Raw genomic sequence first — 17,117 nt, 5'->3', positions numbered from 1 at the left:
AATGCAATATTGTTCTACTTGACAAAAATAAACCCTTTCAATGTGTGTGCTCCTAGGGATAAGTCAAGCAACAGTTTACGTCATATTCTTTTCAAGGAGAGTTCTACAAATATTTGACACAATAATATTTTCTACCGAGGCAGACTTCTTTCTTTAAGGAAAGAGCATATTTATTTTGTAAATGTGGGCTGTTAAGTGTCTTTATTTTCCAAAACATACATTTCAATGTCAGAAAACAACTTTCTTCTTCTTCCATTAACTGAATCATGCAGCCATGTTTGAAAGGAAAGGGCATTATAATGGTTATTAAATTATGATTTCTTAACAAAATGTATGTAAATAATATAGGAAAACTTGCACCAATATACTTAAAAGAGCTTGAACAATCCTGAGTGCTTAATAACACACCAGCTCCACTCAGCTACAATTAATGCAAGCGCAGTACATGCATCATCTCCTCACTCCTACACACCATTTCTGTAAGATGGTGTGTACAGCCAGCCCAGACTGCAGAGGCTGAAAAGGGATTTCCTAGCACTGTGTGCCCATGGCCAAGCCTTGCTCCTCCACACAAAGGTGTCAAGGCTCTGGCAGGGCTGCACAAGTTAGAAAATAGAGTGTTATTTTCCCACGGAGCTTGAGCCAATAAGCAGATTGTACAGCTCAGGTGATGATGCAGACATTGGGAAGTTGCAGAGCCAAAAGCACCATGGGGTCTGCAGGGTTTATCAGCCTCTAATCAGGACCTTGCTTGACTTTACAAGTCAGCCAAGTGTTCATACCTCACTTTTTTAATCATCCATGTTATATAGTTTCTGTCAATGATGGAGATATTCCAGCAGCTTGCAGATCCCTTTACTTCCTGTGCTCAAGCCTGTGCCAAAGCATGGTTGCACAAGCTCTGGAAGGCTGTTACACTGTCCATGTCAGGTGAGATGTATTTCTGCAGTGCAGTCTTCCTTTGGCATCTCACAGCAGTGTTCACTGCTGATGTACCATCTTATATATTAATAAACCAGAAATGAATGCTGAAAATAAAAGAGGGAAACCTTACCCTGCAGAACAACTGATTTGAAAACTATATAGATTTTAAGCTAAATTACAATATTGCCAAAATACTAACCATTCTTATTTGTAAGTTTTTACTTAAGACTTAAGATGTATTTTTCAGTGTGACCACAGAAAACCTCACCCCAAATTTACTATTGTAACCTTATTATCCTTTGTCCCAAATTTGTCTAATCAGTCCTTGTACCCAACAAGGAGCTCCACTTCTGAAGGGATTTTGCAATAAACAGCTGCATAAAACCAGAGACATACCATTTATAACTTAAATTCACTGTAATCTTCTGAACACTGAAGATCATTTATGATGAGACCATTTCCCTAGAGCAGACAATGTAGCTTGCAGCTTTGAACTGCACTTCCTCTCTTTTCTCAACCCTCCTCCCCATCCTAAAAGGGCCTTATCTGTATTAACTATGGCTTACTTGAAAGGCAATCCTCCAAGTCACCATTAGCTTAAAATATGCAATATCCCAATTCAGTGGTGACAACCTTTATTTGATTTTGCTGATATTACCAAGAAGAAAACACAGCTGGTTTGGTTACTAAAGCCTCTGATTTTTATTTAAAAGCAAGTTTCTGGGCTTTGCTAATAAGCATGGCAACATAAAGCAAGTCTTAATGATACTGCATTTTTTTGGGGTGAAAAAGCAAAAGCTTCAGAAATAGAAGCTCATTAGTGTCATTCTTCTTCGCTTTTCCAACCAGCTCACTTATAGAAAACAGACTGTTGTTGTTACTGGACTCTTCAGGTGACATGTTTTAGACAGACACTCCAACTTTTTCTTTAGAGTGCAAGAGATGTTCTTAAGTGATAAGACAGATTCCCAGGCCTCTTTCTTTTCTATAAAGAAGGAAAACTGCCAGAGTGCTTCTGGCATAACCCCATTCATTTTTCCTGCAATGACAATTGATAGAGAATGAAAGCACCATCTGGGACGTGGAGGATTCAGTTTCCTTTGGCAGTGGGTTTGATTGGAAGCAAACCTAAATTATTCCACTTCAAAGGAGTGAATAAGGAATATTTTTCCTGAATGTCAAAAACATGCACATTAACCCAAACCAATCTTCACAAGAATCCTAAAGTGTTAAGATTGCTTAGCTAAGAAACCAAGCCCAAAATCAAAACCAAATAAGAAAATCAAACTCAAAACAACCACAGTGTTACTAATTCAGGAATAGAAACTGGTCAACAGTACCTTAAGATCAGTGGATGGAGTGGCAGGAATGGCACAGGGGAAGGCTATCACATAGCATTCAGTAATGCTACCTGACAAACTAACAACAGATATTCCTACAGGGGAGAAAAGTATATGACTATCACGTCTGCCTTAAAATCTCCAGTCTGCTTCTGTTGTTGCTAAACAAAACTTCATTACAACAATCATCACTTTTCTATAATTTATTTCAGTTAGGTGAGGTACTTCACATTGCTGTATTCACCTGTGTGTGCCCTCCACAGTCCCACCATTTAAATTACTTAATGTGCCTTTTCAGGGGAAAAAAAAATCCATGTCATTTTTCCACATATACAAATAGCAAACATTGGTTTAACTAAAGCTTTTTGACAATTTATTAACATTGTTAGACTTGAGAAACAAAGTGAAGTCAAAATGTAAACATTAAGATAATTTTAAAATGGTAGTGCTCACCAACAGTAAGAATATTTTCTGCCTATTTTCTTCCATATATTTATTTATAAATAATGCACTGAAAAAATGTCTTTGTCACTTGAGTCACCTGAAGAAGTTCTTATAATATTCTTCCACCATTATAAATAAAAGATGGAGATAGCCTCATACTCCAAGTTTTCAGCCATTACCACACCACATACTCCACTCAGAATGTTACCTGTGCATGATACAAATGATAATCCAGCTCTGAAATAGCTCATCTTTATTACGAGGAAATATCACAGACAGAAACTCCCAAAACTTTTAAGGGGATGGAAGGGAAAAAACCCACCACATAGAAATCTTGCACAAAATGCATGCCTGTATAGAAATACCCAAAGTTGCTGTAGGAACAAGCAGCAAAATATAGCAAGGACAAATGCAAAGTTTATTCCACGTATGCTACAATTAGTCAAGATGTTAGGGAAGTATCAAAATTTGTACTATTAACATATGGCAACAGTTTTATTCTTACAATCCATTGCAATAGAGTTGCCTCACTGGAAAAGGCTTTTAAGCTGCAGACAGTGCAATTGCATTAAATCTTAATTCTTCTGGGTCACGTTCCATGAATTTCTTGCAAACTTCTATTGCATCCTAGGGCAAAAAAAAAAGTACAAAAAATCCAAAATGAGAAACAGTAGAAATCATATTTGTTATTAAAAAACCCAAAGCAAACACAACTGAAACATGAAGATTGCTCTATCCAAACTATGCTCAAAATGGATTTTTCCATAAAGGTTTACTAAATAGTGTGCCAAACCTACATAAACTGTATTTCTGATGTGAGCTACCACTACTCAAGATTACTTACAGTGCTCATATGGGCAGCCTGAAAAAGCAAAAGTTTTATGAAGGACCTTAACAATTATGATTTTTGTGACTGAATATTACTTTGTGCAGCAGATGTGTTGTTTCTCTGACTCTAAATGCATCTTAAGTTTGTCTGAACTAGTACTGCTGCCTTCAGAATTTTTTCTTTGTTTCAAGATGAATCTAAGATGGATGGGATAATTGAAAGATTTTAAGTAATTCCTTCATCTAGCTTTAGGGTGCAATCTGGAGAACACATGTTATCAGCAAAAACAGGAAAAAGCCACATATGGAATAAGAAAAGCTTTATCCAATTTCTTCCCCTGTCCAAGCAAGCACAAATTGTTTGCAAACTCTACAGACATTAGTCTATGCTTAAAAACTATAAAATCATTTTGGATTTTGTTTGTTTTAGTCTCTCTGGTTTCTTCCTTTTGTAATGCTAATCCAGCCAGGATATCATAAAACTCAGATCTATGTATTGCCTTCTCTCAACTTCAACTTTGCATGATTCTGTAGGGATAATAGTTTATCCTCCCAACTCAGTATATCCCTTTCCAATGGTTTCTCAGCTCATGACACAAAGAAGCACTCAAAAGAATCTGTGAAAGTGGAGAAGAATGATTATTAGCAAGGGTCAGAAAGGAAAGCAACTTCTGTCTAGCATGATACCTATCAAACTATAAGCCAAAGGAAAGAGAATAAAAAATTTTATGTTTTCAATCTGCCAACTTCTTGTTAGATGTACTAATTGAAAGGAGCAGGAGTATATGAAAATCTAAGCACAGAATATAAGCCAGTCTGATCTTCTGACATTTATGTTACAATACTCTGTCATCCAGAGCCACAAGCTAAGTGTTCCAAACCATCTCTTTTCAAACTTAATTTTGCCTCACCACCCCACTCGCTCTATTCCTCATCCAACTATAAATATAGCTAGACTTGTATAGGAATTTTCATATAACTATTTTATAAATGATGTGGAGATACAGCAAGAATTTTGTATAACACCATTTAAGAAGGTTGTCTACCCCTACCTCTAAAAAAGAATCGTCGCTGGTTTCCCCATGGTTTATTGGAAATGGCTTGCGCCCATCTGTTGAAAGACAAAGTGGGATTGAATAACACATTCAGGAAATTATAAAAGCTTTGTTTTTCCAGTTAAAACTATTTAAACAGATTTTTTGTACTTCACTTTCAAAAATCTATCTCATTTTTCATAAAGTTCACACATGCAGCTAGCTGTTCCCTGGTCTCTCCACTGCTGACTGCTTCTACCAGTATCATTATATACAGTGTGTTGCTTTTAAAAAATAATCCAATCAAAACAATGAAATATTTTTCAATATTTATTTTGAAAACTTCAAAGCTGTAAGTTCCTGTTGTTTTAGTGCTGGTATAGTACTTCAGTTTTTCAAGTAGAGTAGGAAAATTTCGAAAAAAATTTTTGTTTGAAAGCTGTGATCAGGGACTCCACAACAGACCAGAGTAGCAAACCCACCACTCTGAAGAGTCTGGCATCACTGAAAATGTTTTTGTCATTTAAAATAAATTAGCAAACAAACCCAACAGCTCTAAGTAGTAAGTACTTTCACAATATTTAAACAGGGTTGCTTTAGGTTTTTTTTATAGTTTTTTTTTTCTTGTAATGCTTGTCATTCTCAGCATTTAAAAAATAATTTCATTCATACAAATATGCTTCAGGTTACTTGCAAAGAGTTAACAGTATGAAAACATATGAACATATGTCATGGTATCCTAAGTATTTCCTAAACCAAAATCACTTTTGGCTCTGTTTTCCCTGTAAAAGGCTTTTCCCTCCCCAAAGATGCCACCAAAGTTGACAACACTTCCAAACTACATTTTCCATAACTAAAAATAGATCTGATATTAGAAAACCTCCGGATTTATATGAACAAGATGTTGTTCATTACTGTAACTACCATGACTGAAGATACAAGGCAAAACCCTCAGAAAGTGCCAGGGAAACAGAACTGAATACTCTACACTGTTAAGTTAAGTTTACCTTAATTTTGGGGCTTTTTCTATGTTGGCAGAACAACATTTTAATTTCATGTGCCTATAAATAATGTGTTTTCTATGACAAAAACATCATATTTAATATCCACATGCTTCCTTAGCATTTTCTGCATGCCAAAGCCCATATGCTGCCCACGCTGTCTGAAGCCAATGAATCAACTGAATAACCTTCTTCCAATCAACTGAAAAACCTTCCATTTTCCTGCTTTTAAGTTGGGGCTTTTTTTTTGCTTCCTTTTGCTGGTACAGAGAGGTTATTTTAAGAACAAAAGAAATAGTACTATTGACATTCCCTGTACAGCAGAGCTAAATTCCTCTCTTCTAATTTTTTAAGGAAAAATCCAAATGAGGTTTCTCTCACATCATACCTACAGAAAATAGGTAAACATGGTCATCATAGTATGTAGTTTCTGCTCTTTAAGCAGCATAAATTAATGGACAATGAAAATGTATCATGGAAATAGTACCACAACCAAAAAAAAAGTGAAAGTCATCCCTTATGCCTTGAAATTTAGAGCCATGAAATATTTATTGCATCCTACAGTACTTAGTTTTTTGATCTAGTCCACTGACACATACACAGCATCATAAAATAAAAAATGGGTACCTATTGGTTATGACTTATCCGTGCTAATATCCTTTAGATCAACTTAATATTAACATAAGCACTTCTTATATATGCTTATATGTAAGCCATGCTTATATCCCATGTTGTGATTACTTATCACCTACTGTTAAGGGCATTGCTTAATTACATGCTGGTTTTCAGAAGATGAAAATCTTATCACCATAAAATACTGCAAAAGTTATGTTAGGAAAGATCAGTGACTAGCAGTTTTTAAATGCTGATCTGCTTGCTGGATTTTTGAAGAGCCTGCTGGAAAACCTAGTTGCCCAGCAACATATTTAAGATTGGAGTCATTAGAGAATATCTGAGCCAAACTAAGTGCTATGCAATCTGAAGAAGGAAAAAATAGCTGTACTTCAAAAACATAAGGACTACTGTTGCACAGTTAACTGTCTACTGACCATGAAAAGTAGAGGAAAAAATTACCAGACTATTACAAATGAGTTGCAGAATATTACTATCTCTTAGTACCCTGATGACATACCTTGAGTTTAAACATGCAACTTAATAATATAGCTAACATTTCTGAAGTGGCACACAGTTGATTCAATACTTCCATAAGCAGTTCAGGAGCATAAATATAACAAATGTCCTGTGAAATTTTGAGTGTTTATCCATTTTTCTTGCTTCCTGTCCTTAGAAATGCCCATAGAAGTTTGGAGGCAGTCTATTATTCTGTACCATTTTATCTTAATAGGATGGAGTTGAGGGAAGGAGAACCAAAACAAACAAACAAACAAACAAACAAACAAATACACTAAATAAAACAAAAAACCCAACTATGGGAAGAAGGCTGCAGTTGTTTGAAAGAAATCCCCAGACCCCTAAGATGCAGCTGAAAAGAACCTAAGCCCTACATAACATCAAGAAATCTCTCTGAAACTTTGACAGTTAACAGCATCACTACTTGCATGTTTCAAACTAATGGAGAAAGTGGATAAAAAAAGTGTTCTTACCCAATTCATAGAGATGACCACCTACATTAACTAATGCAATAAAATGAAGATCTACTTTTTCATCTATACTTGGCGCCTGCAAGACAAAACAAGACAAAAGGAAATTCTGTTTACTAAAACTCTTATTGTTATATGATTAATGAGCACATATCACCATAATATGCAAAACACCTGGACAAAAGAAATCACAATCGGGAAGCACATTCTGGATGTATACAGAATGGCAGAAGTCAAGTGAGGAACACTTTAGAATACAAAGAAACTGTCTGCAATGCATATATCAGTAATAATCCATGCAGTAAAATATCTGGAAGTATTTCCAATTGTAGCTCTACATAAAACCTCTATTTTTCATAACTGAATTAGAAGTAAATCAGCTCAAATACATAAACATCAAAAAACCAAATTCTTCACTAAACTATCTTTCATAACAAAGTGATGCAGGATTCAACTCTGAACGTGTAATATTTTAGGAATGAAAATACTCACTTGGTCAAAATAATTTTTTCCTCATAAGCCAGCCCCAGTTAACCAGTTTCCTCTTCACAGGCAGTCAAAACAAAACAATCTTAGATGGGGAGGAAAGATAATAACCAGAGGTGCCAAGGCTGAATTTTCAAAGTGCCATCATACTCATCATACCCAGTAAGGACTGAAGTACAGTGACAGCACCAAGTGACATGACATAAAAAATGGTTACAGTTAGTAAAGATCTACCTAGCCAGTACTGTGCTGGCAACTACAGCAAGCAGCACAAGCTTTTGCAGAAGTCTGTGGGCATGCACAGCATGGTGCTCCACCAATACACATTCCCAGCACCTGCTGAGCAGTGGTGTTTGAACCTGTGAGCCTGAAGAGCTATCATTGCTTCTGGGCCAAAAGCTCAACTGCCACTGTTGTGCTCAATAGCAATTGATGGCATTCATTCCTTATTAGTCTAGTCTGGCCAGTCTGCATCTGAACTTTGATCCACAATTCAAGATGATACTGTTTTGAGCAAATGGGGAAAAGGACTTCAGGTTTTCTTCACTATCAAGAATCCAACTTGTGTGAAATGTATTTTATGTAATTTTCTTTCATCTTTTAATTAATGTTAGACTCCAAAAATGTAAAAGCTTGCTAGAAGCAGATTAGAGTTTAAAACAAGTTGTAGAACCTCAAAGTCATATCATCTTTTAAAGACTGGGTTCAAAATTTCCTTTTTGATGATGGCCATGAGAAAAGACTTTAAAAGGTATGTGGCAAAGAACCAGAACAAGAGTGAAGGACAAGAAGTCACCACAAGTCCTTCAAATACATGAAGAAGGCCAAAGAACACAGTGCTGTGGAGAAACTGTCAGCAGCTTACAGAAATTCTGTGTAGCAAGCTCAAAAATGAGAAAAAAAAGAAATATAAAACAAAAAAACCACACAACTTCCCCTCACTGTCATTTAAGATTTATTTCCATGACCAGTTAAAAGTGTGAAAGGCACAAATACTCAGTTTCATCACTGTTTCAAAGAACCTAGAATGGAGAAAAGGCATTCTGGCCACTGAATATGAGGCATCTATCAAAGGGGCAAGAGGATCTTTCCACCAGAAATTCAAGCAGTCTATGTGAAATGGCCTTTGAAAATTTTGTTTCACAGAAGGCCAAACAGAGCCAGGACTTAGCAAAACCTAACAGCCCTAAGAACTTGACTATCCCAGTTGTAAACTTCAAAGGACCATGGGTTTCCATAAAACCACACATGACAGTAGGTAACATCCAATGGCATCTTGTTATTACTGCTTTTAACTACCCAGCTTTTTTACAGACATCTAAACTGTAGTGCTACTAAAGTGTGCAGGTAGGCAAGGCTGAGCATACTTGTCAAATCCCACACTGTCACCTAATTCCCTTTATAGACATATCACTTCACAGCTGTTCCCTTACCAATTAAACATATCAACTAAGAAATCTGGGTTTAAGAAATTTCAAGATTAGGGGAAAGACCACTGCCAGTTAGTGTCACTTTAGGAAGGAAGTAGCTTACCAATTTAAAGCCTACATCTGAACATACTCTCCCTCAGCTCAAGGTGACATGAAGCAGGAGAGTACATCACTATTTCAGAGGATTTTGAGATGTTTAGGAGTTGATTTTGACCACATTTAGAAACAAGATATAGTTGCCCTTTTGACCATTTTGGATGTTATGTTCTTTGTCAAATTCTAATAAACACCCTTTCTCTAGAGAAACACTACTGGCATGCTTGGAATGCTGAGCCTATATATAGAAAGAAGATGAATAAGGAAGCCATCAAAAAAAGCATGATTGACTTTTCATAAAGTTTACTTAGAGACAGACTCCTATAGAATCCTGCTGAGTTTTTGTACATGACTAATCTAAATAACATGCCTTCATTGTGTTATTGCCATAAACCGTGAGAAATGTTGTGTTTTTCATGTTTAATTCCCCCTTGGAGAGAATGAAAGTGCCATGCCATTATTAAGTTTTCTACCATATGTTCTAATGTAGGCAGTCTCCCTCCACTGAGATTTCTTTTCATCTGATCTAGATACCAGCAAATTTGATCTGCTACTTTTCTTGAAAAGTTAGGATTTCAATAATTTTTGACAGAAAAATATTTGCGTACTCATAAGCACAGAGAAACAATATGGTCTGAATAGTCACAGTGACCTAAAAATTTGTACTATAAAAAAATCTGTTGCTTATAACTTAAGCAAACAAGTAACTGGATTAATCTTTCCCAATGTGATGAATCTGATTCAAAATCCCTCCACCCCTCCCCTCCTTAAGGTAAAAACCCCCAATACTTAGACTATTATCCCAATCTAAATGTTGGTATTCAATTTTCATGCATTTGAAATCCTTTGATCTTCAAATGTTGCTAAGCCAAGACAAAACTATTTGTCAAATTTATGTACAACTGGGTTTTTTTCCGAAAAGCTTCATTTCTGGGACCAACTTATAACTGGGGGGAAAAAATGGTCTTGCTCTCATGAATCCACTGAACAAGCCTCACCACACCCTGCTTAAAATTTATTTATGAAATACTGCATTATAAAAGCAGATTCAGTGTTGCATTACAGTTTTCAGGCAACTTCTTCCAACTATATTGTATTTTTATTATTCCCTTACACTTGCTTTTGAAAGGAAGAAGCAAAGCAAGAAGCCTCACAAACCAGTTTAGCAGAATGCTTTGCAATACAGGTAGTGACTGGGAAAGGAAAGAAATGCTACTTGGTGTTAAGTCAAGAAACTGGCATCAGGAGTCTGTCAAGTTACGGAAGAGTACTGAAGACTGATAGGGAAGAGACAATTTTGCAGAACCTTCAGGAATAATAAAAATCAGATACATCCAATTGAAAGATCATGACAAAAGCAGCTACAGTTTTAAGAGAAGAAAAACCTCAGAGGTTTATCTATACAAATTCACTCATGAGGAATTACAAGAAGCCAAAGAAAAACATATTCAATAAAGAAGAATACTAGGCATGGTTTAGATGCAATAAATTCTGAAGTAAAAGAGAAAAAGTGATGCAATTGTCATTGAGTAGATCAGATGTCTGTAACTTCCATTTTGGAGCATGGGATGTGCTTGGACAAATATACTGTGAAGGATTGTGAAAAGCATTGGTTCTCTGTTAAAGTACTGTGACTAAAACAGACCATTGGAATGATGGTCACAAGTTTTTATCAAGACAATTTTTGGCTTTTTCTCACAAAACAGTGACATCTCTATTTAAACCCAATATACTGCAGTGAGTTGAACATGTAAAAGGCAGCAAAACCTAAGGCAAGCAGAGACACTAAAAGAATAGATGAGCTGCAAGAGAAAATAACAAGGATTGAAGAAATGTCAACGTTACTACACAAGCATGCTGTTAGCTTATCTTAGAAATTTGCCACATTTACTGCAATTGATCAGATTTGCACAGAATGTTTCAGGACAGTATTTTCAACAGTATAGTCAACTGTCTTTATCTTGACATAAGAATTTTTTTCTCTTATTTTCTCCCTGCCCTGGCCTGCAAAGGAGGGAAGTGACAGAGCAGCCTGGTGGGCATCTGGTGTCCAGCCAAAGTCAACCATCGTTGAAGTCAAGGAAAGTTTTCAACTAGGAAAAGTGATTTTATTTAAGGAGTCTAGAAAAAGTCTCCCAGCACCAAAACTTTTGCTCTAAATTCTGAAATAATTTTTTTTCCTGTTTGTCAATGTTTTAATAGTAGAAATGTACTCAGAACTACAAGAAAGTTCAACTCTATTTTAAACAATATACAGGATGTTCCCCCCTGCCCCCCCCCTAAATTCAAGAGCATAGATTTCTTAACAAAAGCAATACCAAAATGCTCATACATTTCCCTCATGCAATGATGAGCAGTTCAGCCTCTTTGTACACCTAGTGGAATATCTGAGCTGTACTATACTACTTGTTGAGACGACAGTAAGTACTGCCTTGTCATTCAAATTTTACCAAGCCAACTGAGACAGCTTAAGTGCTTAAAATACTGTCTGGTTTCTTGCATATTAAACTAATTTACAAATAGGCTCTGTCTTGATTTTTTTGTAAGGCATATTATACAAAAGTGTAAAGATGAGAACATTTTGTTACCAGTACATATCAGACTATACAGTATTCACTGATAAATCTTTGTGTATAGGCCTTGCAATTTTAATCTGTTGGATGAAGATAAGACATCAGGGGAATTAAGGCATAATATTTTAAAACCTTTTAGCAGCAAGCTTCTTTTTTGCCAAATAGAATTGTATTGAAAGCTAAACTAATTTTCTGAACATTTTTATAGCAAATGCTCACTACTAGTGAATGAGGACTTGTTTTTAGGTATTTTCTGAAGTTAATAAAACCCTCAGCTTGGTTTTCTGCTATAATGACAACAGGTTATGCTGTAATGTCCATCTTTAGATAAGACATTGTTTATTTACAGTTGAAATAAACTCATGTTCAATTAATGCTTTTGTTCTAGGCAGGCACACTCAAGCTCAAGTCTCCTTCAATAAGTCCTTTCTTAACAACAAGCATAGATAAGTCAAATTCAAATAATATCTCAGTTTCAAATTACAGAAATATGACATAATTTCCCAAGGTTTGCTAAACAATAAAATCCCCTAGTAAAATGTCAGATGTTTGTCAATGTCAGCGAAACAAATGAGGGTAAGAAGCATGAGTTGGGAAGAATTTAAGTCTGTGCTTAACTTCACGCCTTCTCAGATCCCTAAATATGTAACTATCTCCAAATGATAACATCAAGAATGTTCCATAGTTCTGAAATACATGAGAGCTAGATACTTAATAAAAGCAATTACCATTTACATGAAGAGAAAGGAATCTGGGAAAAGGCCCTATCTTGAGATCAGAATAAAAATACAAAAGCTATTAGGAAGTGGAAGAATTTGACACTAATTTTTAATAGCAGTAAAACATTAAGGATTTGCACATGTGCAAAGACACATTGGAATGCAAAAGAAAATTATTTGGACCACAATCAGAGTAGTTATTTCACCTCTGTAAAAAATCCATGCATCTAAAAGAATTTCCATGAAGACAGGTGAAATGTGATCAGTATCAAAGAATGATAAAAACAAAATCAATGCCCCAATTTTGTTAACTTCTACATACCAAAATTTATTTTCCTATCCACATATGCACTAGAAGTGTGATCACTCCTTAGAAGCAGGAAGAAACAGCACTAAAAGACTCTTTCAGTTTGGTGTTTCTGGGCATTTAGAAATACTGGCTACTCTGTAGATATTTTTTTTCCAGATTTTCAAGATAGATTTGTGGTCTGTGAGTGAAAAAGGAAAAGCTTATGTATTTGACGACAGGCTTTTCTTATTGGAACATCTTCCCCTTCAACTACAATGTTTGCCTACAAACTAGATGAAGAAACAAGATGTCAAGTGAGAAAGTAACCAGCCCCTTGGGATTAAAGGAAACATTTTATCATTTCTGAAATATGCAGGGACCATTAACCAAGAGTTAATGAAAGAAAAGGAGACTAGGTTTAGGATATGAGAACTGAAAACCAGATCTCAAACACAGAAGAAATAATAGCAGGTGCAAAAAATTAGAAGCCCCTTGGCTTAGCAGCTCCAAATGAAAGATCATGAAGATGAGGTGAAAAGAAGAGGCTGGATGTGGAGCCTATGGCAAAAAAAAGCACCAGTTCATGAAAGGCAAACTTCTTCTATGCTTTGAAAATGATTTGGCATATGTATGGAATCAAAAATACCTGGACAGCAAAACATGGAATGATGTACTTTTGCTGTCTGACATGGTGGAAAGGGGAGAAAAAAAAACAGGAAGAAAGAAATCCTAAGAATGGTTGAGAAAAGACCCCAACAAAATACGATGCCTTGAAGACTGAAGCTACATGGCAGAAGGCCGGTGGTGTCAGAGTAAGAAAGGACTGAAGATGGACTACACTTACAACAGAATGAAGCCCGACAGATGGAAGGCGTATCAAGGGCCGCCACCGGCGCAGACGGACTGACGGACTGGGAGCCTTTGCAGGACCTACATGATTACGTTTGGCCCAGGAGAGGGATGCAGAGTGACACAATGGTGAGGCCTTCGTTCTGCTGTGGCTAACCTGAGGCTGCGATGAGCATGGTGGTGAAGACAGCGAGGACGATGACGACTACATAAACATTAAAAAAGAACATTCTTAGCCCACTTAAACTTGAAATAGCATCCCTGCAACTGCAGCAAATAGCAACTGCAAAAGTGTCCACTATTGAGCATACTGTCCTTTAACTGCTCAAATGACACACATAATAATCAAGTATGTGTTGAATTCAAAAGAGAAGATGAAAGAACACTGCAAATAAGCAAAGACACTGTTCAAATCTGAAGTTTATATATAAGCTAGAGGTTATTCACACCCAGGGAACTTCACAATATGAACACAAATTAACTGACTCATTCAAGAGACAGAGTGTTGGAAAGTGAGGAGGCAGGGGATTTAAACATCATTTAATGAAAGAAATAGTTAAGAGCAGAGAAGGAATCAGTTTTGTCTACAGCTATAAAAGCTGTGAGCAACAGTTCTTTGGCAATTTGGGAAAGCTAGGATTTAAGATGAACCAAGTAACTATGGTAACAGAACCCAGAGTTTCGTTACTGTTCCATGTCTAAAATAAAAGGAAAGCAAAGGAAAAGGGAAGCTTACCGTGGTGAGGTATGCAACTTCCTAAGTTTTTCACCTATTCTTCTAAAATAGCAGGCCAGTGGCAGTACTGCCATTAACACTCAGGATCCCTTTAGTATCCGTGGAAGCAGTAGGACTATGTTAAACCATTCAAACTGTTACTATTAGAAGAAAGACCATAGAAGTATTAAAAATGACTCTCATCTCCAACTGACAAAGTTATAGTAAATATATTAAGACCAGAAAGGACCATTGTGATGATTTAGTTTTGATCTTCTGTCTCACACAGGCCACAGGACCAAACTTAAAGTTTTGCTAGGATCAGAGCATACTCATAAAACAAAAACAAATGTTCCAGCTTAACAATCTTTTAACTACTGAAAAAAACATCAGAACAAATAATTCAATCAATCCTGTCTATACCTACAGAGACAATAAGTAGCATATTCATACAGTTTACTGAAATTCATAAATGCAGATGCAACCTTTTTAGTCCTGTTCAATGATGACATAACATGAACAGTAGATTACATTATTCATCTGGCCACAATGCCAAACCAGGAGCCCATCTTCAGCACTTCCACTATTAACTCAGAATATATAAAAATTCCTACTGTTATCTAGAGTGTTTCAGAAAACCTCTCACCTTCTGACAAGAAATTAAGTTAATCTTTTTTGCTAATTACATTATAGCTTTTATTTGGCCTCAGAAAAACACTCCTTTGTTTGAATCTAATCTAAAGGGCAATCCAGATTGTCCTGTGTTGATATCTTCTGCTTTACTAGCTATTGATCTTTTTCCACTGCCTGTAGATTTTGGGGTGTATTTTAATCACAGAATCATGAAATGGTTTGGATTGGAAGGGCCCACCTTAAAGATCATCTAATTACAAATCTTACCATGAGCAGGAACAACTTCCATTACACCAGGCTGCTCAGAGACCTACCTAAATTGGCCTTGGACATTTCCAGGCATGAGTCATCCACAACTTCTCTGGGCAACCTTTTCCACTGCCTCACCACCCTCACAGCAGGGAATTTCTTCCTAATGTCTAATCTAAGCCCACTGTGTTTCAGTTTGAAGCCATTCCTGGCCCCGTCACTACATGCCCTTGCACAGTCTCCGCTCTCTTGCGGGCTCCCTTCAGGGACCTGGAACACTGCAATCTGGTCACCCTGCTTTGTCTTCTACACCACTGACAGCTTGTTCAATAGTGCAGGTCTCCCTGCAGAGACACACAGGCTAACACAGTAACTCATCACTGACACCCCACCTGTCTGCCCTGAGACTTCCAGGTTAGGGCAGGCAGAATAGAAACTGCAGTTCCTTAAAGTATGTCCCAAATTATGCATTCAATGGAATGACTCCAGTAGGGCATGTGAAAAGCAAGCATTAGATAGCTTCTCTGAAAAAAAAAATTATTTTCACTCTTATTAGTCAAAATAAGTCAGTAGTGCCAGTCAAAACTATCTAGTTTTTTTGTATTATTTCTTATTTTTGAAGCAACTGATCTTAGTTGTCTTTTTTTTCTTTTTCCTTTCAAGAGTGGGACAATGAATTGGCTCTTTCTGCTCCCATATTGCTGACTTTAAAGAAGGAAGATAGGGTTGGGAATTCTTCATGAAGAGCAAGCATCAAGTAGAAACTGTAGAGCTCAAAGACAACCACGAAATGTTACCAAGTCTGATAACCTGTCCAGAGAACACAGTTTTCCACAGGTTTGTCACAGTTTCTCCTCTAATTTCAAGCATTCTGATCCACCCTCTACATCTCAGCAGCTCCTCATAAAAGAGGACAAAACTAGAAAATCTCCAATACAAAAATGGTACTACATTAATAAAAAGAAATTAATCAATGGTAATACTTCTACAAGACAGAAAGGCTTACAAGAGCTTAATTATTACAGTTTATCTGTACTACTGACTGGGGTTTTTCATATTCTTCCCTTGAAGACCTGATCTATAATGAGACGTTTTACATTTAGACAACGTATCAGATGGCTTAAAAAAATAACTGTTCTCAGCTCACAAAAATTAAAAAGATGACTGATAAAAGACTGCTTCTAGAATTCCTCGTAGCCCATAGACCTCATAATGGAGGGAGGAACCTATAAGATCAGAACCTGCTGTCAGAAATTTAAGGGCTTTGCTGACTAGATAGGTCATGATAAAAGGCAAGACACACTTGTATGTTTTTTGTAAGCTGCAGCCATCATGACAGGATTGACAAGACTTCCTGAAAAAATTCCTATTTTTTTAGGACTCCTGTAAAATTACTGTGAAACAATTTATAAGATTTTTGAACAATACCAAATTTAAGAATTGTTTAACAATACAGGGATGATCACAATATTGAAAGATTTTTTTAGAGAGACTTTTTTAGTTTTGCTATATATATATATATATATATATATATATATATATATATATATATATATATATACGTATATATATTTATATATATTTTTATATATATATATATATTTTTTTTTTTTTTTTTTTTTTTTTTTTTTTTTTTTTGGCTATACTTCTACCATCCTTCCTTATTACACTTATTTTTTTTCTGGCCAATATCACTAAAATAATGAGAAAATATTAAAAATACACCTTGCCTGAATGTAATGAGACCAACAATTACTTTAGTTTTTCAAAACTGAATTTACACCATAGAATGCCATTTAGGGCAACTAATATTTTAGTATTTCTAGTTAGTATTTGTCCTGATTTTTACTTCCATTCATTGCATCTTTTTATCCTTTATTTCCTGTAGTAGTAGGTCCCCTAGTGA

General features: G+C 36.0%; 1 protein-coding gene across 1 annotated transcript in view; it reads right to left on the bottom strand.

Annotated features, from left to right (window-relative positions):
• Positions 1–2,943: 2,943 nt before the first annotated feature.
• UCHL3 (ubiquitin C-terminal hydrolase L3) overlaps positions 2,944–17,117 on the bottom strand; it is a 37,984-nt gene continuing 23,810 nt past the window's right edge. The window contains exons 7-9 of the mRNA XM_056495012.1: positions 7,176–7,251; positions 4,589–4,647; positions 2,944–3,335 (exon numbers count right to left, since the gene is read on the bottom strand). Coding sequence (XP_056350987.1) covers positions 3,252–3,335; positions 4,589–4,647; positions 7,176–7,251 — 219 coding nt within the window. The 3' untranslated portion in view covers positions 2,944–3,251. The remainder of the gene's footprint in view (positions 3,336–4,588; positions 4,648–7,175; positions 7,252–17,117) is intronic.

The sequence above is a fragment of the Oenanthe melanoleuca genome, chromosome 1 (assembly GCF_029582105.1).
Source record: "Oenanthe melanoleuca isolate GR-GAL-2019-014 chromosome 1, OMel1.0, whole genome shotgun sequence".
NCBI classification, from domain to species: Eukaryota; Metazoa; Chordata; class Aves; order Passeriformes; family Muscicapidae; genus Oenanthe; species Oenanthe melanoleuca.
This window is presented reverse-complemented; position numbering and strand designations above follow the sequence as displayed.